General features: G+C 42.3%; 2 protein-coding genes across 8 annotated transcripts; one reads left to right on the top strand and one right to left on the bottom strand.

Moving 5' to 3' along the window:
* The first annotated feature begins 6 nt into the window (after positions 1-6).
* On the top strand, positions 7-20584 carry EIF4ENIF1 (eukaryotic translation initiation factor 4E nuclear import factor 1). Of its 7 annotated transcripts, none has more exons than XM_032127957.1 (19): positions 7-88; positions 541-664; positions 3893-3966; positions 4761-4888; positions 5448-5728; positions 6345-6546; positions 7674-7849; positions 9377-9512; positions 9851-10030; positions 12102-12331; positions 13223-13294; positions 13663-13846; positions 14291-14370; positions 14738-14877; positions 15047-15131; positions 16195-16327; positions 17739-17801; positions 18016-18180; positions 18713-20584. In XM_032127957.1, exons 2-19 carry the CDS (start codon positions 569-571, stop codon positions 18937-18939), a joined length of 2652 nt encoding a protein of 883 aa, XP_031983848.1. In that variant the 5' UTR covers positions 7-88; positions 541-568; the 3' UTR covers positions 18940-20584. The 7 variants fall into 7 exon arrangements, with proteins under 7 accessions (XP_031983848.1, XP_031983842.1, XP_031983845.1 ...); XM_032127951.1 differs by having other exon boundaries at positions 17457-17801; XM_032127954.1 differs by having other exon boundaries at positions 13226-13294; positions 14336-14370; positions 17457-17801; positions 18713-19052.
* A 1270-nt stretch (positions 20585-21854) lies between these two features.
* Positions 21855-27353, bottom strand: DRG1 (developmentally regulated GTP binding protein 1). Its single transcript, XM_032128168.1, has 9 exons — positions 27206-27353; positions 26877-27000; positions 25909-26084; positions 25441-25510; positions 24714-24883; positions 23850-23980; positions 23479-23646; positions 22439-22561; positions 21855-21972 (listed from the first exon to the last, which is right to left on the bottom strand). The coding sequence occupies exons 1-9, from the start codon at positions 27245-27247 to the stop codon at positions 21873-21875; spliced, it is 1104 nt and encodes a 367-aa protein (XP_031984059.1). The 5' UTR covers positions 27248-27353; the 3' UTR covers positions 21855-21872.
* Between the last annotated feature and the right edge of the window lie 304 nt (positions 27354-27657).

The raw sequence follows: 27657 nt of genomic DNA, 5'->3' as shown, positions 1-27657 counted from the left end.
GCGGGGGCGAAGTGGGGCCGGTGGCCAGAGCAGGAAACGCCGCGGGCGGCGGTGAGGCCTTGAGCGGAGCGGCGCGGGACACCCGCCGGTGAGTGCGGCCGGGCGGGGATCCGCTGAGTCACCTGCTCCACTGCCGCTGTTGCCCCCGCGGCTCCGGCACCTTGGGACGGCGCCTGGGCCGCGCTGCCTCCCGCGCCACGGGGCCAGCGGCGCCCGACCCCTCAGGGCCCCGCGGGGTGTGTGGGGGCGCGAGTCCTGGCAGCCACGCGCCCCGACCGTGCCCGGAGACGGATGTTCCTTGTGCTAAAGCCGCTGGAGCGCGGGGTAGGGCTGGCCGGGCTTCAGGAGCGGCTCGGACCCTTCTGCAAGAGCCGCCTGGCTGGGCCGGGGAAACGGGCAGGGCTGGGAGGAGATAGGCGCTGTTGGAGAACGCGGCTCTACTCTGCTGTGCCCAAGTGTTAAACTGACAGGCTGGAGAGAAAATGCCCCCTCTGGAAAGGTACGTCTTGAAATCTGACGGGTTGGTTTTGTTTTAATTAGCTCCGCGGTCAAAGGTTTTGAAGTAACCATGGATAAAAGAGGAGGTGCAACAGAAACTGAAAATGGCGATGCTTTCCTCGAGCTGAACAGAATTACAACTAAATACCCCCATCGTTACACAAAGGTCAGCTCACTCTCCTTTCCTCTCTGAGTTGTGCGTGGAACTGTCGGTCACAGGAGTAGAGTGGGAGGTGGAGGCTCCTGTGAGAGGGAAACAGTGAGGTGAAAGCTGAAAAGCCTTTGCCTGGATTAGGATTTGCAAGGTGGTATAAAATGAGCAGCTTGTTAAAAGTGACGCGGTTGTGCAGTCTTGTCCTCGATATGTTTTTGATTCCCACCACCTTATTTTAATCTGAGCACCCCACAGCATGTGCTGAGAGATATGGTAGAGGCTGAAATATGTTGTTCTACCAGCTTTCTCAAGCACTTACACTTCATAGTCCTGCTTCCCGCAATGTTCTTTTAAGAAGTAGACCAAAATGTTTCTTTGCAGTAGATACCATTTCCTAGGAAGGTGTAGCACACTAGATCTTATCAGGACCTATAATATGTTTACTGGATGCCTTTTGTAAGCTTAGAATTGCTCGTATTTGATTGCTGGAATCTTAAACAGTTGTAACTCCAAACAATGTTTAGTGTTAAAATGTTAACACAGGTGCCTTTGTTTAACTGTGGTGCCTAAATATGTGCATGAGTGGAAGAAGAACAGCCAAATAACTTGCAAATCAAGATTGTTCCAGTACTAAGTGAGTTTGATATGCTGTGGGATTTAGGATTCAAATCTTGTTTGGGGTTTTGGTACCACTGCTGAAAAATGCCTTTGGAAAGAGTCTGTAATGGTGGTTGATTTTTCCCATGGCTGCAAGCTGTGGGAACAGGTGGTCATTGCTTTGTGGAAAGCTGTTAAGATACTTTGCAGCAAATGGCCTGAAGTGTGGAACAGGGTGAGACAGTTTACTGTTGCTGACTGTGTTATCTTTCTTGAGGAATTCGGAGCTGTTGGCTTTTTAGTAGGTTGTTTTTTAAAGGAAAAAAAAATTATCATTGTGGCTCTGTTCTGTTGAGATAGTGGAGCTCTGGCTTATTTTAAGTAGACATCAACAATAAACCACGTACTTCAGAATTGGCAAAACTTTATGGGAATAGTACAGCTTTCTAAATCTAACTTCTTAGAAAAGATGTGCCCTTAACTTTTGGGGATGTAAGGTATACTGTTGTTCAGACCTTATTAGTTAGTTAACTGCTAAGTTAAGGAGAGGAGCTGTTTTTAAACTTCCCCTGCTGAAAAAGTGGTATCTATTCTCATTCAGTCTTGCCTAACTTCTTGTGTAGTAACTGAATGCAGCTTCAATTTCTGCTCTACTTTTTGGGGCAGTGTTCAGCCCATGCTGGTGGTGGCTGTATACTGAAACCAATGTAGTTGTAGCTTCAGTTTTGTAATTCAGTACCTGTAGTTTCTGATCAGGATAAAGTTGCAGAACTAGTGCCAGAACTAGTCTTGTTTATCAGTTGGTTTCCAAGGAGCCTAAATCAAGAAATACCAGAAATCAGTCTGTTTTAAAATACCTTGCATCATATGATTTCACAACGTGTAACAGTTCAAATATAGCTGATTTAAGGTGCTGAGGTAATCAACATTGTAGGGTATTTTCATGTGTTCCAGTTTCCTACTAATGAGGGATTGAGGGAACACTGTTTTGCGGTATGTGCTGTTGATTTGGAAAGGGGAGTGATTTCCTTTAATGTTTATATTTACTTACTACCACTAGGAAAACATCTGGCTCATACTATGAGTAGTTCCAAGCTGTTTGATAACAGCTAGGCACACTTTTCCCCTAGCCTGTTTAAAAGTACTAGTGTGTGAATTAAAAAAAAAAAACACACCTGGAAATGCCAGCATTTATCTCCTCTGTTACAGGAGTGCCATATAGTTTAAGCTGTGTCTTTTTTAGTTCTTGGGAAGCTGTTCCTCCAAGGGTGCAGAGCTAATGAGAGAAAGGCAAGAAACAATTCAAATTTTCCTCACTTGAGTAGAAGAATTGCGATAGGATGTGAATGAGAGCCTGTGGACTCCCTCTCGTGGCCAGCAAAACAACCCATTCCTACTCTGGTGATGGACAGGGCTGTTAATACTTGTAGTATCTGCACCAGGCTCTGATAGTATTACAGCACTGATGTTCCTCACAGATTGAGGTTTATTTTGGGAAGCTGTGGGCAGGGAGGCCAGTGTTCGTCCCTTTAATGGAGTCTTTTTTGCCAAGGACTAGTACAGGGTGATACTTGGAGGGGGATGTTAAGGTTTTGTCCAGCTGCCAAATTGCCATCTGGAAAAAGTGTCAAACTCACATAGTTAATGAACTGATTTTAATCACATGGGAAAAATGATGTAAAAGTTCTGAAGGATATTGTATTCTTGGGGGGAAAGGGTAAAGAGATTTCTTTCAGTTTGGCTGATATGTGGTGTCCACTGTTAGGATTTCTTTATTCTTCTAGCTGCCCACTGATTTTGGCACAGTTCTGAATCAATTCAGTACAGTTGGGAGTGAGGCAGGTTGAAGAAAGGTGATCTTGGGAGAATGAGTAAGTCTAACTAGAAATGTGCATCTTAACTGCAGTAGAGTTAATGATGATTTAAAGCACTGATGGTCATACCATTAATTATGCTTTCTGAATGTAGCAAACTGCAGTGAGACTGCGTTGGTTGCTAGTCAAATGACTGACTGCTCAGGGTGCGCACTGGTAAACTAAGGGCTGTTCAAAGCTGGTAGAAAGTGGGAAAACAAGTTATCATTCAGCATTGATTTGGTGTTGGGCGAATGGGTAATTGTATAACACAATATGGTATCTTGGAGTTGGTGGTGGTTGGAAATGGCAAGCTTGTCTGGAATTTCCAGATCTACACCAGTAACTGGAATTGTGCTAATGCTTTTTTTTACCTGCTGAACCTTATATAGCATTAACCACAGCAATTTTGATTCCTTCTTGGGGACTTGCCAGCTACAGTGTCCATGATGCTTGTGTTGCTTATAAGCTGAACTGTCCAGGGAAATGAATACATAAACATTTATGATTGTGAACCTTGGAGTGTTCATGAGGACTGAACCTGGCCTAGTAAGACTTAGTGGTTCAAATAAGTGTTTGGTCAGTGGCCACTGACAGAACAACTGAAATATAAACTTTCAGTGCTGTATTTCACAGAGTATGAAACAGCATATTGGGAAACCTGGGTTGTCAAATTAAAACACTAAATGGAGCAGGCAGTCTGGAATAGATGGTTTGAGTCACTTAAATCTTGTCTGGGTGTGAATTGAAACTCATGTTTTTGTTTTTGGGTTTGTTTTTTTTTCCCTAGGAGGAGCTGCTGGATATTAAAGAGCGTCCCTACTCTAAGAAAAGACCTTCTTGTCTTTCTGAAAAATATGACAGGTATTTTCTTGATTATGCAAAGCCTATATACATATCTTTCAAAATCGAAGTTTAAATTGCAAAAAACTCTTAGGTGAGAAGTACTCTTATGTTGATGGGAGATATATGTGCTACAAAGTTTAGACTGCTACAGAGTTCAGTTTTTTCAGAAATACTAATCTACTAGGAAAGGCTCAATGCTCTGGCCATGGATTTTGTTCTTTGAACAGAGATTATTTTGTGCTGGATCTCAACTTCACACAACACAAGTCTTACAGACTTGCAGGAAAAAGTACCAAGAACATAGACGGATGTGTAGCACCGACTGGGTCAGGCTGTAACAAGCTGCCTTGCTTAATGCATTAATCTCCCATGTTGACACTGTACCTCATTTAAAAAATGAAGGTGAGTGTTCTTGGCTGGTGTTTGTAAGTTTATTAAGCAGCAGTTTCTTTACTATTCCAACGAATTTATTGTACAAGTAAGTGTGAGATTGAGGTAAAATTACCTGAATGCTTAAGAGCAGCGCCATATGATCTACTTGAACTGTTTTTCAGCGTACCAGGCAAGCTTCAGCAATAGCTAGTCTTTTAAAATCTGATACTGGGTATTATACTTCCTTGCTGTTACAGAAGAGATTCAAATACCATGTGTGAGGTAGTAAACCATAGTAAGGCAAATTTAGAAGTTGGGTATGAAAGATAATTCACTTGTACTGGTTGCTAACCAGTAAATTCTAGGTTTCCAGCAGCAGCACTATGAAGTATTTATTAGACTACAAGGTTGCAAACAATTGTGAAATTTTATTTTCATAGTGATGGTGTCTGGGATCCAGAGAAGTGGCATGCATCTTTATATCCAGCTTCAGGAAGAACTTCACCGGTGGAAAGCTTTAAGAAAGATTTGGATTCAGATCGGACTTCTCTTATGCGTAGGATAATGGGTGAGTGTGTTCTACAGCACATTGCTCAAAACTGAACCTGGGCTGTTGGCAAAACCTTTCTGTTGGGATAACACAAAGGAAGCTAAACAAAGTCTTTGTGAAAATTGTTTGACTGCATAGGATAAGTGGCAAAGAAATCTTGGTTGTTCCAACTAGGCTGTAGTGGATTTTCTGGTGACTGTTACCTAGGAACAAACATGGGTAGCAGTCAGTTATATTCTCCTATTCTTGCCATGTAATAGTGAATATGTACATAAAATGCAAGTGCTGAGTCAATTTCCCTGCAACTCAAGGCTGAGTACTGAGAAGGTCTATAGTGGGAAAGCAGGTACTTCCCAGGAGACCACAGTGGTTCCTCAATACCCAGCTGTAAATTTTTTGCTTGCACTTCCTGTAGTCTCAGCTAGATTAGCTTCACAGAAATAAATCATGAGCATTTTTCTTTAAAAGCCCTGGGATAGCAGAAAGGCTGTGGAACAGAAGGCTGATATACAGACAACTCACTTGTCTTTACTAATGCATTAAATTTAGTGCTTTTTGTGTGGTCTTTGACTTGCAGATCCAAGAGAGCGAGTGAAAGAAGATGACTTGGATGTAGTCCTGAGTCCCCAGAGGCGAAGCTTTGGAGGTGGCTGTCATGTAACTGCACCCGTCAGCTCCCGTCGGGCAGGGAGCCCCCTGGAAAAGGACAGTGATGGTGTCCGTGTGATTGGCGGCCGCAGGATTGGCAGTGGCAGAATCATCTCCTCTCGCAACTTCGACAAAGACCATAGGGGTGGTGATTCCAGGGATGCAAGAGACCGGGATCGTGACAGGGACTACAAAGATAAACGCTTCAGGGTTTGTTCCTTCTTTTCCTGGTTGCATGTTAAATCAGGGGGTTTGGACACTTGGCACTAAAAGCACCAGGGGCAGGTGAGCTGCATCCAGCAGTTAAGTGCTCTGTGCAAGCAGGCCATTTATTCTTAGGGTGTGAAGGGTGGGCACTTGGTGCTTCAAAAAACTTACTTACATTTCTTCAGAGGACTTCCACAGGGATGCATACTGTTTATCTGACAAACCTTGCCTGTGGCTGACTTCTACTAGCAAGATAATCAAAAGTCTATTTATTAGTTCATTTGTAGTTCTTGGCCTGGCAGTTGTCAGCAAGCATTGTCTTTAACCAGCAAATGGAAGCTTTCAATGCTTTCAGGCTTTTGTCTTTTTTTTCTTAAAGAGGAACCACTAACTCTCAGGGTACAAAACAGAGTTTTTAAGAAGCTTTTGGTGTAATGAGGCAGAAATTCAGCTGTGAAGCTCTAAAATTTAAAAGCTTACTGAGCATACAGGGAGGTTGTATAAAGCTTTAAAAATCCCCAGAACTGGTGTGAAAGGTGGTCATTTGCTTTGGAAGTTGGGGAAGAATCTTATGAAGCAGCATTTTATTAATGTTAATGTTTTTATTATCCCACTTCAGAGGGAATTTGGTGACAGTAAGCGTGTCTTTGGGGAGCGAAGAAGGAATGATTCCTACACTGAAGAGGAACCTGAGTGGTTCTCTGCTGGTCCTACAAGTCAGTCTGAAACCATTGAGCTCACAGGCTTTGATGATAAAATTTTGGAGGAAGATCACAAAGGGAGAAAACGTACGAGGCGACGCACAGCCTCACTGAAAGAAGGTAAGGGCAAATTTCACAGAAGCTCTGTTTGTCTGCTGGTGGGGCAGATTGCTGGGTATTGAGGTGGCTGGTACAGATCCAGACAAGTGTAAATAAAAACATGGTTTACCAACCTTTATCTTAAACTTGCATAGCTTTTGGTCATCCTGAAGCACAAGATGTAAAGCCTGTAATAGTATTTGTAATCTGAAAGATGATTTAGGTGATAAATTACCATTTCTTTCCCCAAAGAAAGGCAGGATTGAGAGGCTGGAAAAGAACATTGTGTGGATTTTGAGTGATAATCAGGAGTTGATGCATTTTTCTAAAGCTCTTGTTCATTTCTGTATCCTGCTGGGTGCTATAGGTTGTGTTTAAACTAAGCTAATGCTCTGAGGTACTTGAAATATTTTTTTTCTTTATGGTAATACTAACATTAGGGTAACTGATCTGGGTATACAGCTGCCAGTAATGTAGCTTTAAGATGAATTTGGAGACTTGAATTTGTGTGCAGTCATTGGATTATTAAAAAAAAGCTGCAGTATGGCAAGAGAGAAGATGAGTTTTTAATGCTAGAAATTCTGCAGGTGGACAACATAACTGAATTATGGTGCAGTTCTAAGCACAGGAGTTGGTAGCCATGTCACAGCTTTTTGGCAGTGTCTGTGCAACCTTGTTGAGAAGTCTTTAAAGTGAGAAGTGCCTTGTTCCTGATGAAGGAGGAGAAGCAGTATTTGTCATATGTTGAATATTAAGAACCCATGTCAAGAAGGCAGGAGATGCCAAAGGATTCTTGATGGAAAAACAGCAGCAGCTGTTGACTTTCTGCAACAGCTGTATGTGCTTGGTGTAGCATAACAGCCCGGGCTGATCAGGATGCAGTTGTTTGTGCACAGTTCAATGGCAATTCTTATTTTTTTTAGCTAGATAGTCTTAACAGACTAGAAGCTCAGTGCTAAGAGTTGTAGTGGGTGCTGTTTTCTCTTGCAGCAGTCAGCACAGTATAACTGATGAGGTATCATTTGGGGGCTGGGTTCCTTTGGGCCTGTGCTTCTAATCTCTAGGCAAGTGCATTGGCTGTCAGGCACTGTTCCCACATGAAATGATCAAGTTCACCGATTCAGCAATCACTTGATTTTCTTTCTAAGGCATAGAATGCAATGGTGGAGTGGCAGAAGAGGATGAAGTGCAAACTGTCCTTGCCAATGAAACTCCAGCAGATCAAGAAGTTCCTAGAGAAGCTGTTTTACAAGAACCAGCTCCAGGAGAGTTTGACTTCAATGAGTTCTTTAACTTGGATAAAAGTGTTCCTGGCCTGGCTTCAGTGAGTTTTCTGGTTTTTAAGACTGGGTATATTCATGATAAGCATTTTTGCTGCATCTGCATTCTGTGAAAGTTAAGACTTCTTGCTTTGTGGAAGTTCCTTTATGAAGTGTATAAGTTTAAGATGAATTTGCAGAGATTTAGCTTTGGAACGTTAGGATGTTTCTGCCAAAGTGTTATCCCTGGGACTGGCTCCATCTCCAAAGTGTCTGAGGCAGACTAGCTGACTGTTTTTCCTTTCTTTTGGTCACTACTTGAAGGCTCAAAATTGACATTCTGAATGGATCTTCTTTGGAATTATTAAAGATATGTTCAGAGAAGATTCACTGTACAAATTTAGTTTAGCTGAAGACAACCTTTTCCATCTAAGTATGGGAATTGCAGCAAACAGATCTTTTGTGCAGACTTCCTGGCAGACAGTGAGCCTGGAGACACTAGTGGTAATGTGACTGAAAAGATGTATGTCTGAAAGGGTTTGAATCTTTATTACTTAAACCTTTAAGAGGTGAATTAATTTTTTAGGACTATTACGCCTCTGTTGGATAAACATGGCCTACTAATTCAGTCAAAAGTCAAAAATTGTGTTCTGACTGCAGAGAAAAAGACCTGACATGGTTTAGACACATTGAGGTTTAAAAAAAAAAAAGGACCTCTGACCTAATCTTTAATCTGGACAAGCTGCTTGCATTAGAAAAGATTCATCATATGGTGGTGGTAGTAATTTGACAAATACATGGAGGAGAGTTCATTCTTCCTTTAGAAGTTGTAAATGATGTCTTTAGATTTGTTAATCTGATTTTCAGCATACATGCAAGGTGGTGACTCCTTTCAAAAGCAGGGAATTCCCAAGTGAAAATACCTGCTGGTGAAACAGATGGGCAGGTGTTATAACTTGTCATAAAAGTGAGTTTCTTTGTACTGGTGATATGTCTGTGACAAGTGTTATGATAGGGTTGTGCATTTCTTGTCTTGATTCCTCTAATGTGTTAGAATCAAACAGTCAAAACCAAATGGATCAATACTATTTCTTTTCTCTGTTGTAAATAGGGTTGAGAGCTCCTTGTTTCAGGAAGAACAGTTTCTCTGAGAGGAGGAAGCTGTTCTTCCTTTTGTCTAAAAGAAAACAGCTGCCTGGTGAAGCTGCATCTGTGCCTATTGAGCCAGGCTTTAACTGGGTGCTGTCTTGCAGGATAGGAGAAGCTTTAGTTTGAGTTATATTTTTATAATGCACTGTTTTTTAAATACTTGGGGTTCTTTTGACATGTTGATTTTAAAATGGTGTAGCTAATGATCTTTGGGTGCTCTGATTGTGCTGTTTCAGGTACAGTTTCACTGTGAGTAAATATTTGGTGTAATTTAGAGATGTACACTGGGTTATGTTAACTGACTGCAGGAAAAAAGCAGATCAAAGCTTTGAAACTCTGGCAGCAGCATCTGTAGCAGAAGAATCTTGTTTGCACAAGCTTCTCAAAGATGTTGCTGATCTTGCTTATGTTAAGATTTTTTTTCTTTTTTTCCCCTCCCTTAGATGATAGAGGATGTGCTGGGGGAAGGTTCAGTGTCTGCCAGCAGGTTCAGCAGGTGGTTTTCTAATCCCAGTCGTTCTGGAAGTCGGTCAAGCAGCTTGAGATCTACCCCTCATGAGGAACTGGAGAGGCTAGCAGGTAAGGCTGCGGGACAATGCAGGGTCATGTAGCCTCCTTCCACATTCTTTCTTACTCATTCAGTAAGAACATGGCAGATAAGGCTTTAGGACAGTGAATTCTCTCACAGTTTAAACACCTGATATTCTTTTGGAAGCTCTTAGAGTAAGCAGCTCTTAAGTTCTTTTTTAGTAAATGTTCTTGTCAGTGCTTCCTGGTGACTTTCCAGTTGATCTTGGGCAAGGGATGTGAAGCATAACTTTCCAGTGACATGTTGAAGTTGGTTGCCAGTGTATGTTCATCTTGAGCCATTGGGTTGGTAAACTGATGTCGCAGTGCTCCTGGTTTTGCTGTTTCAGGTCTAGAGCAAGCCATTCTCTCCCCTGGCCAGAACTCTGGAAACTACTTTGCTCCCATTCCATTGGAAGACCACTCTGAAAACAAAGTGGACATCCTAGAAATGCTACAGAAAGCCAAAGTGGACTTAAAACCTCTTCTCTCAAGTCTTTCAGCCAACAAGGAAAAGCTTAGAGAGAGCAGTAAGTGCCTCTTCAGCTATTGTCAAGTTCTTGTGATTCAGTATCTCCCAGCAAGAGGCTTGGTAATTCTGGAAACCTCAACAGCCGAATCCAGGAGTAGGCAGTGTTACAGATTTACTAACAGTACTGAAAACTAGTTCAACAGCTCTCAGTTATGTCAATATCATCACTGACTCTTTTCATCCTAGTCACAGGATGACATCAGGACTTTATCAGACTGCTTTAATGGCCAGAAACAATTATAAGATGATGCAAGTCTTGATCTGTGTTTTCAGCTTTGTGTATGGCATTTGCATAGGTTTTTTCATACTGGCAACTGGTAATGTCAGCTCTGAAACTGTGGCATTTAAACTCTGGCTTTATCAAAAACTGGCGGTGTAAGTCATCCTTGAAAGTGTCGATGATGGATCACATTGATCCATTAAGTGTCAGTATCTTAAGAAGTTGAATAGTGGCTTGATAATGTGATCCTCTCTCTTTTTTTTTCCTCTCCTCTCTCTCTTTTTTTTTTCCTCTCCTCTCTCTCTTTTTTTTTTCCTCTCCTCTCCTCTCTCTCTTTTTTTTTTTCCTCTCCTCTCCTCTCTCTCTTTTTTTTTTTCCTCTCCTCTCCTCTCTCTCTTTTTTTTTTTCCTCTCCTCTCCTCTCTCTCTTTTTTTTTTTCCTCTCCTCTCCTCTCTCTCTTTTTTTTTCCTCTCCTCTCCTCTCTCTCTTTTTTTTTCCTCTCCTCTCCTCTCTCTTTTTTTTCGGGTTAGGGATTTGCATGTCTGGGCCCATAGCATGCACAGAGTGGACAATATGCATGTGTTCTGTGGAGTCTTGAGGTCTAATTCCAAATTGGTTTCTCTTTGGCAAGCAGCATGTATTGCCATGTAAACTGGACTGAAGAAAAGGTGGTGCCCCTGTGATTAGTGTGAAGCAGCTAGGAAAGAAAGCATCTAAGCACTGCAAATATTCTTAAGCATCCATCTGAGACTTGTAGTTCTATTTTTGTTCTGCTTAGTCTGACTTTCCTACTAAAAACTTTCTCAACTTTGATCCTCACAAACCAAGGATGAAGGAATAAAAATCTGTGGGGAAGCTTCCATTCACTCAAAAGTACCTGATGTGGGGCTCTGTATTCCCATAAAATGCTGTACAGTTCTTCGAGTGTTGTGGAGGTTTCAGGTCAATTCCTCTCCACCATCATCACATTTACTCATGTTCCATTCTGCATGTCTACATCATAGTTTTTCTCCACCTTCTTGCCCAAATTTCCAGTAAATCTTATTTCTTTGGGTCAACATCTGCAACCCATGGCATGCTTCTGTCTCTTCTTCCTTTTCTTTTAAGGTGTCATACCTTGTGATGTGTGTTAGCTGGTCCATAAAGCATGTTTAGCTTTGATGTTGGGCACCAGTAGGTGTTTATATAGATATGCATATACAGGAAAAAGTACTGCTGAGAGCACTGTGCCTTATGCTGGTTATGCCAGTGAAATCCTTCTATAGAGGCTTTAATTTCTGAGCAAAAATCTGCTTCAAACTTTATACACACTGAGTTTAAGTGTGTAACTGAGTCTCTATAGTATCTAGATTTTCCAGGTATGTATTCTTTCTACTTGTGATAGCTTTGGACAATTTGACATGGCTTGCACTGTGGCTGTAAAACCATCTGGTCTCCTGGAGTATAAGATAAATGAAACTTTGCTAGTTGAAAAAGAACCAACTCAGTTGTCACACAAATATTCTCTGTTAAATTCAGGCAAAGTTGTAAAATGTAGTAACAACATGTCTTGCAGGATAAATGAAAAATAGTGAGAACTTAGTAGCTGAAGCCGAAACAGGTTCTTGTGGAGTCTTACATGGCAGTATTTGTGCATATCAATTCTCAGAATTTGGATATATTAGCATGTCAGTCTAAACACAGGTCAGTCATGGTTTGACAGCTCAATATCAAAATATTTACTGATCAATATCAATAAGGTTTTGGCTGTTCCTAGTTTTCAAACAACCTATTCAACACCTGCACAAGAATTATTAACTCAATTGAGAACAGAACTGTGGTTTACCAGTATTTCTCCTGTATTTCTCAGCACATTCAGGAGTTGTACTTTCAGTGGAGGAAGTTGAAGCTGGGCTAAAAGGCCTGAAGGTGGATCAGGAGGGGAAAATTGCCACTCCCTTTATGGCTGAGCAAATGGAAGAAGCCTTGAATGTCACTGGCTCCAGACAGATGAAGAAGGATGGAGATATGACTGCATTTAACAAACTCGTCAGCAGCATGAAGGCAAGCGGGACTCTGCCTTCACAGCCCAAAGTCAATGTAAGTAGCAGCCAGTGGCTCTTGTGACCTGTGTTAACAGGGGGATAACAGCCAACCCTTACCTGAAGCTCAGATGTTTTTAGTGACTTTTGTTTAGTAGAGGTATGTCAGTGAACAATCTATTATTTCACACTTGGCTTTTAACATCATTTGTACTAAGATGAAACTGAACTGAATACTCGTTACCTGGAAGATTAATACTAAACAACAGATGATAGTAAAGTTTAGACTGCAAGGGATTGGAGGATGAAATTTCATCCTGCCACTAACTGCCTAAACAGTATGCTTGACCCAGAAGCTGTCAGTAAATACTTCTGGCACCAGAAAATACTTCTAACAACTGAGTAGGTCTAAAGCATGCGTTTTTCCTGCCAAACTATGCCCAAGGACTTTTAGACTCATCTCACTTCACTGAAAGATAGTGAAGAATGTAAATTTGCCCTTTGAAGAATTTGCAGCTTGATTTCAGACTTAAATCAAGACTTTTGCTTCTGGCTGTCTCTTTACATTAGTGTGCAATTTTAATGCACAGAAGAATATCTTATTTAATTTCTTTAATACACAAACACTTTGGAGTTTGTGCTTTTTTTCAGTTAACCACTGGCCAAATGTTCCATCTCCAGTTTACACAATTACATAAATTCATATATTTGACCCAAACTTGAATGAGGCACACCTGTATGCAGTCTAGCACAGGGCATTTTTCTTAGCTAGGGAAGATCTGTGAGCCAGCTCAGCCCTTAACTTTGCTGGAATTTTATTTGGCTGATGCATAAACTACTGTTCTAACCGAGCAGGTGAAATTATTTCTGTAACTGAGATAAATGTAGATAGTCTCTTAATGAGTTTGGTTGTATCTGTGTCTAATTTACAGCATTTTCATTTTCTTAGCAGAGCCTTGAAAGCCACTTAATGTCACCTCCAGAGATGTCAGGGCAGCCTCTATCAAAGAATATTCTGCAGGTATTCTTACTGGGGGAGGGAACTATTTAAAAGCATATCCTCAATGGGAAAACAAAAGTTATTTGAAAATAAGGCATTTAAGGCAATTATGGGATCAGTAGTCTGACATCATACTATGGAGGAGAAAGAGCCAGGCACTAGATCAGTTTACCTAAAAATTTGTCTTGTCATGCTATTTCTTGTAATCACAGCTTGAAAATCAAAGGCTTGCTGAGTGCCTAACTCTGGGCAAACCAGGATTGGTGTATCTGGTTGTACAAGTCCCCATTGTCCCTAACTTGCTATAAATAGGGTAGCCTGCAGTGTAGTAAAATGAGCTTGTTTGTGTAAATTGGTCATATTTTGAATGTTCTTTCTTTACGTATTAGGAACTCCTTGGTCCACCCATTACCAGACCTGCTTCATCAAATGTCTTAAGTGGCCTGATAGGTGGTTTGGAACCTGCAGCCTCTTTGCTGACACAAAGAGCCCCATCTCCCCCCATTCCACCTGTGTTCCCAACACGAGCTGCTTCTGCAGATTACCTGCGCCACAGAATATCTTCACCCATTGGTGAGACTGGTTGAAAAGTGGGGTTTTATTACTTGAGGTTTTTTTAAGAGTGCTTTTCAGAACTATAAGAACTTCCTGGCATTTGGTGGGCAACTAGGGCAGTGTCTGCCTTTTGAGTGCAAAGTGCCCTTTACTTGTCTCTAATGTGAAATTCATCACCCAGACCTCACAGTGAGTTCTGGTGTGGAATAATGTGCTCAGCTACTGTGTAAGAATAACTTTCAAGGTCTACTTGGCCATTTGCATTACAAAACACTACCAGCAGCCTCCTTTGTAGCTCTTCAGCTCTGTGACAGGGAAGAGATGTGTGGATTTAAGGGGTGAGCTGAGTGTCTTCGCAAGGAATCCTTAATCAATGTAGAATTATTTTACTTTGGGATATGTATTCTATGTATTCAAAGAAACTGTTAGTACTTATAAATATAATGGTTAAATATTCTTTAGGTTTTGGACAAGGTTCTCAACAATTGCTTGGTGATCCATTTCCAGGTGTAAGGAAGCCCATGAGCCCAGTTGCTGCACAGGTTAGGTGACATGCTTTTTGCTTAATGTATGTGCATCTCTTTGTGTTCTGTGGTCTAGAACTAACTTGTGGAAACACTAAGCTGTTGAATCCAGATGTTTGTGCTTCATTAAGTTTACTCTGAGTGTGAGGATGCAAAGTCTAATTTAGTACAGTCTCAAAACCTCATTGCAATTTGGCCCATCTAAGGGTATCTAAAGTACAAGATTTTTTGAAACTTCTATTGCCTGTTAATAAAACAGAGACTGTTGGTGGGCAGACACTGGTGAAGACATTAGTGGCTATAGCAGTCAATCTTCAGTATCTTAAAAAAACCCCAACCAAATACAGGCTTTGACTTGTGTGTTCTTTATGCAACTCTACCTCAGATGAGTCCCCTGGAGATACAGCAAGCTGCGTTAGAGGGACTGGCACTCCCACATGACTTGGCCATACATGCAGCAAATTTCTATCAGCATGGCTTTGGTAAACCACAAATGGACAAAAGCAGAGATGGCTACAGAAACAGGTGAGCACCTGACTGCAAAATTTAAGGGATATGCTCTTAACTGATTTTTAATGTGAATATTGTCTTTCACTAGATATTAGCACTAGTCACTCCGGATTGCGTTGGTTCTTGGCAATACTGCCTTTGATTCTGTGGCAAGAATCTCTTCTGACTCCCTGTCCCTTAACAGGCAGCAGCGAGTGACTAAATCCCCTGCACCAGGACACAGAGGGAATGCATCTTCTCCAGCCCCTGCAGCATCCATTACAAGCATGGTCAGTACCTGATGTACAGTGGTTGTAGGGAGAACTGTAAAAGTATCTGCAGTAACCAAATTATAGCAATGGTAATCGATGGGAGAAAGGGAGGCCATCAAGTTAATCTTATTCATATTGTATCTGTGTCCACATGATACAAGAATGAGTTACACTTCATGTTTAACTGGATGTCTTCACCTTGGAAAAGAGTGTTTTCTGACTACTGTCTTATCTAAAACTGAAGAATTATCATTAATGTTACCTTGACCTCATCTTCTGAAACTAAATGAAGGTGATTATGAAAACTCAAGCCATCATATTTTGGTGCTTAAGTTTTCAGAAGACAAGTGCTGAAAGCCATGAGATGCTTCAGAGAACACTGGTGTTTGGGTATGCAGTGTTTGACCTAAGTGTCTGTGGGTTGAAATAATGCTTAGGAGCTCCAGGGTCACTTTCAAAATGAGTAAAATCTCAAAGCTGACCTGTTGCCTCTCTGCCTTCAGTACTGTGTAGAATGCAGTTTTGATCTAAATTTTCCAGTTAATCAGTCAAGTACTTGCAGCTCAGGACTGACACAGACTATCACCTGCCAAATGAAACAAGTAATATGAGTTTGTATTCCAAATGAGTGGCTCCACAGGTGCTGTGGAACTTGTAAATTGGGGAAAACCCAAATGAGGCAATAGTTCTCTGCAGAACATCAGCCCTGAGTTAATGCAGATGAAGCAGCTCTATAGGAATTCCTATGGAGCTGCTCTTTTGAACCAATAGCAAAGAGTAAACAGCTGTAACTTACACTACAGCTCAGCTATTTTGTTTCAAGCCTGTTAAGGTACATTTAACTTTGAGAACAGCTGCAGATTTTGATATTGGACTTCCAAAAAAGCTAAAGAGAAATGCTTAAACTATAGAATAAAGCTATGAAATGAGGGGAAGTAAAATAATGGGCACACAGAAGATGATTTAAAAGAGCTTTAAATGGAAAGGATGTGCTAGAATTGGTGTCCACCCACAGCTGAGGTATTGTGGCCTGGATAATGAGCACTGGGTGAGGCATTGCTTCTTACTGTGTTCTCTGCAGCTGTCTCCTTCCTTCACACCTACCTCGGTGATTCGCAAGATGTATGAGAGCAAGGAGAAAAGCAAAGAGGATCCAGCTTCTGGGAAAATGAAAGTCAGTGATGTTAAAGATGAAAATCAGAGACCAAATGAAGGTATTGTAATGGCTTTAAAATACCACAAACAAAAGGGATTTGGAATAGACTCAGATTGTCTCAGCGTATAATACACCCAGGTTACCTTTAGACTTTCTTGATGCATGGAGATGAGGAGGGTGTAGAAGTGAGGGAGCCTGTGAGAGGAGGGGCTAGAGCTATGGAGGGGGGGTACACTCCCAAGTGCACTCTTACAGTAGTGCTGGGGCTTAATCCCTATTTCCTGTCAATTTCTGAGCAACACTGAGAGGCCTGGACCATAACTGTTTGCAGCTTTTCTTGATGAACAAGCACAGTAACAATAATGCTTCCATAGCTCTCTATACCAGTAATTGAAATCTTAGAGTTCTTTTGAGACAACTGAACAGTCAAAGCTGAGACCAATTAAGCTCTTAAGTGTAGCAGATTAGGGAAGCATTTTGTCACCCAAAGTGATGTAAGGGGCTATTAAAAGGAAATGCTCAACACCAGTTGCCTGACCCAGTCAGATTGACATGGCCAATGGCCATGACATTGTGCTTCAGCACTGGTAATGGCAGAGGTAGCTTGCAGTTTGTGGTAGCAGTCCAACTGAAACACCTCCACTGGTAGTAGTTGATGCCAAGGTATTTTAGGCCTTGTCTGGCTCATCTGGATGGTCTGTGGAAGTAGCTTCTAGAGGTGCTTTAGTGTTCCAAATCTTGCTAAGCAGATATCAGACATAGAAGGCTGCTGTTAACCCCCAAACACAGCTAAATTGAAAAACCACCTTCAGCTAGATTTTTGGCACAACTCCCATTTATAATCTTGTCTAGGGAGAATCTCTTGTACCTCCTATCACCTTTGGCACTGAGTCATCCATGCTGCCAGTTCAAAATTCCTAAGAAAAAGGAAAAATAAGAATTAAAAGGGGAGTTACTGCTGATTCTGGTCTAATTTAGGTTTCCTATAAAGGGATTTCTGTGGAACGTATTCCTTCTCATTACTCTTTTGAAATAATTTGGCCAGAAGCATCCAGAAAAAAGATGCTTACTATTCAATATATATGATTACAGTTCAGCTAGTCCTGGAATCTTAACTATCAAATCCAGTCATTAAGCTTTAATTTTCATCTCTAGCTGTGGACTGTAATAGCTGTATTCAATTCTAGCTACAGATAACCTACTGTCTAGTTCTGTGGAGAATGCAGATCAAGGAACTTTGCCCACCTTAGGTACCAAACTACCTGCACTGCAACGCTCTGCATGTTCCACACCTCTTACCCAAGCAAATCGTTGCACCAAAGAGCAAGACTACAGGCCCAAATCAGCTGGTAGGAAGACTCCTACAATGGCCTCCCCAGTACCAGGAGGCCCTTTTCTTCGTCCTGTTCATCAAGTACCCCTTGTTCCCCATGTACCACTTGTACGACCTGCTCATCAACTGCACCCAGGATTGGTCCAGAGAATGATGGCACAGGGGGTCCATCCACAACATCTTCCTCTGCTGCAAGCAGGTAATCCATACTTTTTTTCCTATTCATGCATGTTCTCTTTGAGACTGACTTTGTGTTAGGAACAGCACAAACTGATACTACTGGTAGTCTTTATTATATCAGAACTTATGTTTAAGATCAGACAATAAATTCCAACCCATCTAAATACATATATTTTGTTTTGCATTGAGTTTATGCTTATCAGGTAAGACGTTTTCTTGCTAATGTTCAACAGGTATGCTTCCTCCTGGAGTGGACCTGTCTCACTTGCAGGGAATATCTGCTCCCATCCTTGGCCAGCCTTTTTATCCACTACCAACAGCAAGCCATCACATCTTAAATCCACGCTCGGGGACACCTTTGCAGCTCGCCATGATGCAACAGCAGCTACAACGATCAGGTAGGCTAAAACAGACACCAGGAGTGTGAGTTCTAGAAGGCTGATGAGCCTGTCCAGGTGCTGTACTTCCTGGGAGTTTGAGTATCCTGTGCTAGCAGGAAGCTACTTTAGTTATTCATAATCACTAACCTTGTGTGGGTCTCAGGTGGTTTGGGCCACTGCAGGCTGTTCTGCCAGAACAAAGTCCAAGTGAAGTGTTTGGTTTCAGAACATATGTTGCTGCTGACAGATCTGACTCTTGCAGCATGTGTGCAGGCTTTCAGCCTTCCTGGGCCACAGGCCGCCCACCTTCTCCAGGGAAATGCTATTTGATCCTGGTCTTCCCTTCAAACCCATGTGATACTGTGTCTGGAACTGGCAATGTCAGGCCATTTATGGGAGTACTAATGAAAATAAACACGTGCTACCTGGACTTCCTGGGGCTCAGAATGAATAAAAGCCACATTCAGCTCATGTGCCTTATCAGGTGATAGTTCGAGGGCAAATCTGTGCTGGGTTTTTATTCCACCTCTAATAGCTTTACATTTCACAGGCTCTGGAGCACAGGGATCACCTGCTGGTGCACAAACAACCCCTCAAAATGTGCTGCCTCGGACTGGATTATCTCATGGGCACACACAGCTTGACCATCGCCCCAGCCAGAGAAGTGGCTCTCCCATTGGCCTTGCAAAATGGTTTGGTTCAGATGTCTTGCAGCAGCCTCTTCCATCCATGCCATCCAAAGTCATCAGTGTAGATGAACTGGAATACCGGCAGTGAACAGTGACCACTGGGTGGAACACTTGTGATTCTTTAGACTGGATGAAAATGTCCATAGTCAGGACTTCACCTCTGTTTGATTTTTTGGGGCTTTTATTTTTAGCACTCTGTGCAAAATTTCTTTTTGAGAGACTAAAGCACATGGCACCTGTCCTGGTCTCATGTCTGCATCAAGACTAAAGGATCCATAATGGCTTGGATAGTGAAGCTTGAAGAAATTTAGATGCACGACAAAGCCAGTTTAATCCTGGAAGTGTCTAATTTTTTTTGTTTGTTTTTGTAAGATATGTGAATGAAGTGCTGATATTCTCTAGTGTAGAGGTAGCAGCTATGGATTCCTTCTGCAGAAAACTACATGTATAGACCCTTCTGTACAGACTTGTGTATAAACAATCTTTTGTACATACACACCTAGAATAGCCTTTTTGAAGCTATACAGCTGTACATAAGAGTAGCTGATAACAGTTGAGCTTTAGTTGTGCCTATGGTTTGGACCTTTCTCCATTGTACGTGTGGGACTTTCTTTAAGATTAAAGTTGCATATCCTAAGTGTGAGTGAACAGGATGAAGTTCCTTTGCCTTTTCTTGCTGCTCATCTCCTCTAGGTCTCCCTCTCATATTTTTCTGTCAGTACTGTGCACTCAGTGTAGCTAAAGTGTCAAAGTAAAAGCCCACATCTTGCTGTCTATGTAACAAAGGTCTGATTCCCTGTGACTCTTGCCACCAAATGAGAGAATTGTTTAGTCTTCAAAAGCCTTGAGGATGGGATCTGGTGCAGTCATGATAAAGCCAGAAATTCAGTCTGTAGGTACCTACTGGTTGTTGCTCTTTCAAGAGGGCTGGTGCTGGTCCTTGTTTAGCTGCAGTATTTTTCCTTGTTTTAATCTTTCAAGCCAGTTACTAAAGGTCATCAAAATGGAGCCTTGGAATCCTCACCCTTCAACTCCTCAGTCAAAGCTGTGGAATATTCTGTACTGCCTTCAGTGTTGTTTATAGAAGGGAGTCCCAAGAACTGTCCTCGAATCTAGTGTGCATCCGGTGATGCGATTACTGTGAAACCTGCCTCTGGAGTCTTGTTCTGTGGCTTGAAAGGGGGAGGATGGGGTAGTTTTGTGATCTTACTGTGTATACTTGTTTTAAAATACTATGTTCCTTTTAAGCTTGTTTCACTTCCCTGAACAGTTAAATGTTCTCTTCCATCCTTCTGCATGGTTCCTCACTTCACTCCCTCACTTGTGTTGAGTCTAGTACTGCTGTCATGTCCTCTACCTAGCTTAGACCATTGTGCTCTTTTAAGAGGTGAAAGTAAAACCAGAATTCTCACAGACTTGCTCTTTCTTAGGTCTCACTGAAAGCAAAACCAGCAGCAGGAAAAAAAAAAAATCACTTTGTCTGTATTGTAACCCTTGCCATCGTGCTGTGGTGGGTTTGTTTCAGTCCAGCAGAGACAGTGTTGTATGGAAATAGCAAGCTGAAATCTCCAACGTGGAAGCTGTTGGAGGTCACCTATACTTCTAGTGGTTGTTCCTAAAACAATCCCTGTAAAACATGCAATCACCAGCTTGTCCTTGTAAGATTGTTTTCATACTTTTTTAACTTGACACTTTCCCAGTAACATTCTGTAAATAAAGTTGATTCTACCAGCTGTCTGTATCAATTTTCTTGTACTAAATTGTCAGAATATTGATTAATTTTCATAATTATTCTTCTGGGTAAGATGGAACCAAGGTTTGAGTTGAGCTTCAATTAGTCTGTGGGTGGGGAGGATCAGTCTGCTTTGATAAGAGTAACTGGCCTCACTGAAGACCAAGGATAGAATTGCTGCATTTAAATGTCACAGTTAAGTGTGAGGAATGAGGCTCAGTGTATTAGAAGCTGTAAAACTAACCAGCTCTAAACAAAGTGTGTGAATGGGTTTCACTGCTCTTTTCCTCACAGTCTCAGTAACAGCCTCATCTTCTGCCCCTTCCACTCAGGCTGATAAACCCAAGCACACCTGCAGCAGTTCAGCTCATTTACGCAGAGATCTAGAAAAAGTACATGTGGAAATGCTTGGAGTACAATCAAGGCTTGGATGTTTCCCTACCAGGCTGAATAGCATCCACTGTTCTAAGGATTCAGTGCTTGAGTGGGTGTCTCTAATCACTTTGTCTTCTTGAATGTATAATAACATGAGGGGAAGTGTTTTTGAAGCAGCTAAATAAACACCCCTATAATTAAACACCCCTAGTTCCTTTTTGTAGGAGAGCAAATGCTAGAGGCTGATGCATTTGATAGCACTCTTGACATGAGCTAAAAGCTTCTTCATCTTTATTAAGCAACAGAACTACTCTAAGAGCTATGTACTTCTCTAGCTAGGCAGGAAATTCTCTTAAGAAAACTTAAAAGCCTTCAGTCATACAGACACAAGCAGCTAGCTCACTTCCACTAGTCTAAACAACTGAAAAAGCAACTGCTCCTGAGCAGAACTGACCAGCTTTTCCACAACTGCAGGACTATTAATAGCCTTGAAGTATTCCAACAAAAACACTTTCAGATTAAGGCAGCTGGAACTCTGTCCTCTAGCAGTTTTATAAGATACGGTTCTCTAGCCTCTGCTTTTCATGTTTTGTTCTAACTTAGAACAAAATAATTCTTGATGTGTGAACTTTTTTCTGATTTGGAAAGACATGTACATGCAGCAGAACCTCATCCCTGCCATCAAAGCTTCTTGTAAGATTTTGCCCTTGTGAGTCACTTAACGAGAGCTGCTCATCTGTAAGTTCTGCTGGAACAAGACACTGCAGTACAAATTGGCCAGAAACATCAGTTTTACCATGCAGCAAGGTACTATAATAAAAGGCCATTTCTAAATCAAAATTGGGGGGGAGGGGTTTGTCACTTACAATTAATGACAAATTTCAGGCACAGCAACAAACCATGTAAGAATAACTTTATTTCTTCACAATCTGAATAACATCCTCATCTTCAAGAGTATGGTCTTTACCAACTTTTTGAGGGTTGTGTTTAACAGATGAACCCCAGACCAGTGCACTGAAAGAAAAATCAAATTTAAAAGGCTTAGAAGTATGATATGCAAGCAGAACAGCAGCTATTTCTGTCACAAAGCTAATACAGAAAGCAATGCTTCAGAGCTATTTTTATTCTCCTACAAGTACCTGGCTGAGTGGTCTGTGTGAACCAGGGTTACAAGCAGATCAAAACAAAGCATGAAGTTGTCCCAAGTACCAAAGTGTATGGGACAATAGCTTGCAATGCTGTGTATAGTGCTACTTTAAAACAGCAAAATAAATTTTTCTCTACACAAGACCTTTATGTAGGAAATAGCATGAGACCATCAAACACAGCAACCGAAGTACTAAGTTTGATTGTCATAGGCAGATCTATTCAATTCAACATGAAAAAAAAGTCCTGTTATTCCCTTCTAGTTTAGAGGAAGATAATATACCTGAATGCAAGTTATTTTCTATTCTATATATTCTTTTACAATAACACTTACTATTTAAAGTCTTTTATGAGATTTTTGTGGATCTTCATGCAAAAATCCTCCACTGTGGTCTTGCAGTAAGGTAGCACCACAGGAGAGGTGTAGTCTGGGAGCTGCCCTTTAGGTTTGGTGTAGCTGTAACACAGATGGAACTATCAGTCAATACCAAAACCTTTTCAAACCCATAATGATATTTCATCAATGACTTGCACTGTCACCCCCAGCACATGTGCCAAGTCCTGCTGCTTCAGTGGTGACAATGGATACACTGCAAAACGTTTGGCAGACCTAAACTGAAAATACATCTGGGCAGCAGCGGCTGCAGCAGGTTCTCCCTTGTAACGGCAAAGGTTTCTCACTTGTGAGCTTTCTGAAGGTGCTTAAAAAAAAACCAAATGACAATAGTTGTTGGAAAAGAACATCTTTAGTATTATGGTTCCAACTTGCCTTTTTTTTTTTCTGTGAAAATCTCAACATATATTTTAAAAAGTACCTGATAAAATCTATAGCACAGATACCTAAACCCACTAAATCCCTTTTTACAATACATTCTATATTATCACAAGAAGATAGATATAAATTTAAAAGACAACAATTATTGTATTATGAGTATTAGTAAATTCATTCATAAGTTCATCCAAAAATGCGTAAGACTTATGAGGTAAATCTGGAATAATTTGTAGTAAAAATACCTGAAATTCTAGATGGAGAACTAAGTTCTGTTAAGAGAGCTGCATCCATGACAGACTGAAATGATGATTACATCTGGAATCACAATGTTACCACTAAGTTTGACTAGAGTTCCATGTTTTCAGGAATTTTTTAACATGTGCTCTGGTCTTGGTTTCACAAGGTTCTCATTTAATTCCCCTACAAATTCAAAAGAGCACTTGTGGCTATCACACAACAGCTAAGAAGAGCACCATTTCTGGGTTACAAAGCAAACACCAGTTAGAAGAAAAGCATTATAGAATATTCCTCATCCATTCCTGAGACCTTTTTCAGTCTCAGCCTTACACTTAACTCCACAGAAGGCAGCAATTTTGACTCACATTCGGACTAGTTTTAAGTAGTCCCAGATTTTCTCCAGCAGATCATCAAAGTTCCAGCGATGATGAGCGGATATAGGAACACAGTGGGGTACTTTGTAAATGATATCTAGTTCTTCAATGGAAATTTGGTCAATTTTATTTAGGACATAAATGCATGGAATGTAAACCCTGCAAAAAGAAAGAAATTGTTAGAACAACCTGACAGCAGCATACTGCTACCTTCACTGGAAAGAAAGAACATTTTTAAAAAGCTTATCTCTATGTTGATGCCACATTGCTGGCTCAGCTGCTCTGGGAAGCAAACCTGAAAGTCAATTGTTTTCTTTGTAATACAGACTGCATATGTGCCAAAGCCAGGGAGCCAACAATACCTGTTTCCTTCAACAACGTCAATCAGATCATCAGCAGTGGCGTCACTCCGCAGTGTGACATCAGCATTGTGGATTTTATACTCTGCCAAGATGCTCTTCACTGTCTCAGTATCCAGCTCACTCTGAGGACACTGAACATAGACAGGCGCAGTATTAAGGAATGGAAGAGCTAACAGCCAAATCAAGTATTCAAATTAACAGTGCTCTCACATAGCAACCACTGCATATACATTACTAGAAAGAATAGATGCATTTTAAGTTATTGGACTTGACTCTGATTTCACCATAGCTGGTCTGAGGAGAGGGAAAAACAGATTTAAATCCTAACAGCTTCATTTATATTAATGCCCCACTGAGAGATGCAATCAGACATTTCAGCAGCAGTGTTTCCTTTCAGTTTGGGACCAGATGCAATACAAACCCACGTATCTACTAGTTCAGAGCCCAGACATCTACACTTCAGGTACTGAGAGCGCAGAGTTATGATTTTTGGTATCTCTGGCTATCTCTATGCTTTTAAAGATTCAGGTAAACAGGTTGCAAGGCCTGGAACTCTTGAGCAATCCTCTCCAGAAGAACATTGTAACCACCAAGTAAGACACAGTTTTTGCACTCTCCTTTAGATCTCAAACTTGTTAAATGTGGAAAGCAACCGAGGCTCTGTTTTGGGGGCAATGAAGTGGTCAGGTTCCAGGAGAGGTGTGGAGAGCCTCTAAGGAAAGTAACTAACTAGGCAGCACAGTACAGCAGTTCAGCTCCTAAAGAAGTCACAGCACAGAATGGTCCCAGGCATATCAACTACAAATGCCTCTTTCTTCAAGCAATTTGTTTTTTAATTTTGGTTAAAGAAAACTTCCAACTTACTGTGGCTGTAAGGTTAATGCCTCCTTTATCCTTTTTTTTAAAGCCAATATTGGGGGGCTTACTATTCAGACGAATTCCAAACCCCTCCAGTTCATTCTCAATTATTTTCTTGTGGCCAAGGGGTTTCAGCACATCCAGAACAATCAGAATGAGATTACAGGTTCGAGCAACTAAGAATTACAAAAAGAAAGTCATCTCACAAAAAGCATGCTCACACAACCTGAGACAAAACAACCACAATATGGCTCGGTGGACTGATGACACTATGAAACCCTGAAGGCCAGCACACTGGTTATTTTTAAATACCAGTATAGGACTGAAGTTTATTGTGCTGGCCAAGCATCACTGACAGACAGATCTTTACATGTTGTAAGAATGACAGAGGCTGGAAAACATCTTCCTGTCTCCATTCAGACACCAGACTGAGGACACTTAACTGGGTGAGGAAATGAAAACAGCAGCCTTGTTTAGGACGCGATCATATCTGCCTGCAAAATTTCCAATGTACTTTCACTCAAGTGTCAATGCAGGACACAAACCCAGCAAGTGCACAAAGCCAGAACTGAAAACAAAAATATGAAAGCAGCTACTGCTTCTCAGCAGGCAGCTCAAGTCCAGCAAACAATCCAGCTTTTAAAAGACATCAGAAAGAGTGATTCAACCCTTTTCCTGTACTGTGTTAAATGAACCAGTGATAGGCTGCTGTCTCCAGCTCTAATATACTCACCTGCAATGACCTGCCGTCCTCTGCCTTTACCATCTTTGGCACCTTCAATAATTCCTGGCAGATCAAGCAGCTATTTGTTCACAGGAAGAAAGTACCATATGAGAAAAGTATTCTTGATTAAATCAATCCTACTTTTACCGTTCCAAACCAGCTGACTCTACTGCAAATCTGAACAAACTATGACAAGACTGTTTCCCACTTGATTGTTATATACTGTATTATCCCATGTGCCCATTTGGTACAGTGGAACAGATCATCTCATAGGCAATAATTAAAACTACCACAGAACTTCTTCCCAGAGCAAAGTGAAAAGCAGGGGAAAATCCATACCTCATGGAAACATTTCCAAGGTATTCTCAAGCACTTCTACACATCACTTCTAACCTGCTAATGTCAGGGCAGACCACTCAACCCTAACAGCACAGCATCTATATAGGCCATCTTACCCTCACAGACACAAGAGCTCACCTGGATCTTTGCTCCTTTGTACCTAATGACTCCAGGCACAGTAGTCAGTGTAGTGAATTCATAGGCTGCCACTTCAGAGTACACACCAGCAAGATTACTTAGAAGAGTAGATTTCCCCACGGATGGAAAACCCACAAACCCAATGCGGGCATCACCTGTCTTTGCAACATCAAAACCTACAAATAAGGAGTAGAAATATTTGTCTAATGATTGACATTTTTTATCTTCTAATGTTCCGGACAGCAGACACACTACTATGTTTAATACTGCCTGAGCAAAAGCCAAGTAAGCTCTCCTAGAAGAAGGAAGTGAGAAACAGATTGTTCACAATCTTTATTGCCTTGCACCAATTTGTCTTTTAACACTCCATGACATGTACCTGTCTAATAAAGTCCTGGCTGCAAAGCTTCACAGTGGACTGTATTTGACTTGAGTGTAAGTGTAGCATTCCCTTTAGGCATTGCAGCTTAGGCAAATCACACCTTTATATAAGAACAGGTGGCTGCTGCAAAGGCGCTTCTTCAGGTAAAAACCTTAAGACTTCTGCAAATAAAAGATTATATGAGCCGAAATACAAAAGCACTTTCATTTGAACTTCAGGAAGGGTTCCACCCCACAGCCCTAGGAAGGGCCACAAATCATGGTTAGAGATCTTGTACCGGGTAGGACAAGAGGCAGTGAGGATGGAACAGGTTGCCTTAGAGAAGCTGTGGCTGCCCCATCCCTGCAAGTGTTCAAGGCCAGGTTGAATGGGGCTCCGAGCAACCTGATCTAGTGGAAGGTGTCCCTGCCATGACAGGGGGGTAAAACGAAATGATCTTTAAGGTCGCTTCCAATCCAAACCCTTCTGTGATTCTACGACTATTTAGCAGATAATCTGACATGATTTGAGAGGACAAGAGCCCCCACGTTAGATCGACTCCCGTCATACCTCCCGCACTTCGACAGCACCCGCATAGATAACGCACCTTCCCCGGGGCCGCCGCCGCCGCCTCCCTTGGGGGTGATGAGCTCCCGGCGTAGCTTGGCCAGACGGGCCTTCAGCAGCCCCAGGTGGTGGGCGGTGGCCTTGTTCTTCTGCGTCCGGGCCATCTGCAAGGGCACAAGACCGAGGGCTCACACCGGGAGGGCTCTGCCGACCCCAGCCCCTGCGCGACGCCTGGGGACAGGGCCCCGCCACCCCTTCACCGCGTGGCCCAGCGGCCGTCCCCCTCTCCGGTCCGAGCCCCCCGTCCGCCCCGTTCGGCGCTCCGTGCCCGGCCCGCCGCGAGGGAGGCGGAGGGCAGCGGTGCGGTACCTCCGCCTCAATCTCCGCGATCTTGGCCAGGGTGCCACTCATGGTGGCGTCAGGCCCGGCCCGCCCGGCCGCCCCTCAGTGCCGCCGCTCCTCCCGCACCGATCGGGCCCGCGCACGCGCGTGGCGACCTCTCGCGAGAGGCGACGGGAACGCGCCTCGGCGGCGGGCACGCGCCTCGGCGGCGGGCGGGAAAGGACCCGCGGCGCGCCGCCGCCTTCGCGCGCTGCCCTGGGGGGGCGCGGCGGAGGGCGCCCTGGGCCGTGTGCAGAGCGCGCGCTGCCTCACAGAAAGAGCGGGCAACGCTGCGAGGGGCGAGTGGGAGGGAGAAATGAGTGTGAGATCCATGTGTGTGAGAGATCCGTGTGTGTGAGGGATCCATGTGCCAGTGAGATCCGTGTGCCAGTGAGATCCATGTGTGTTGAGAGATCCGTGCGTGTGAGAGATCCGTGCGT

The sequence above is a fragment of the Corvus moneduloides genome, chromosome 18, assembly GCF_009650955.1.
Source record: "Corvus moneduloides isolate bCorMon1 chromosome 18, bCorMon1.pri, whole genome shotgun sequence".
NCBI lineage: Eukaryota > Metazoa > Chordata > Aves > Passeriformes > Corvidae > Corvus > Corvus moneduloides.
Note: the sequence above shows the minus strand (reverse complement) of the source record. Positions and strands in the feature narration are given on the sequence as shown.

Excerpts from the sequence above, each read along its gene's own strand:
- DRG1 (XM_032128168.1), bottom strand. The coding sequence starts at position 27,247 with ATGAGTGGCACCCTGGCCAAGATCGCGGAGATTGAGGCGGAG. Across the intron at positions 24,884-25,440 it reads AGGACGGCAGGTCATTGCAG|TTGCTCGAACCTGTAATCTC; the intron begins GTGAGTATATTA and ends TGTAATTCTTAG. Across the intron at positions 23,647-23,849 it reads GACGTTGTTGAAGGAAACAG|GGTTTACATTCCATGCATTT; the intron begins GTATTGTTGGCT and ends TTCTTTTTGCAG.
- EIF4ENIF1 (XM_032127951.1), top strand. The coding sequence starts at position 569 with ATGGATAAAAGAGGAGGTGCAACAGAAACTGAAAATGGCGATGCTTTC. Across the intron at positions 4,889-5,447 it reads TCTTATGCGTAGGATAATGG|ATCCAAGAGAGCGAGTGAAA; the intron begins GTGAGTGTGTTC and ends TTTGACTTGCAG. Across the intron at positions 6,547-7,673 it reads CACAGCCTCACTGAAAGAAG|GCATAGAATGCAATGGTGGA; the intron begins GTAAGGGCAAAT and ends TTTCTTTCTAAG.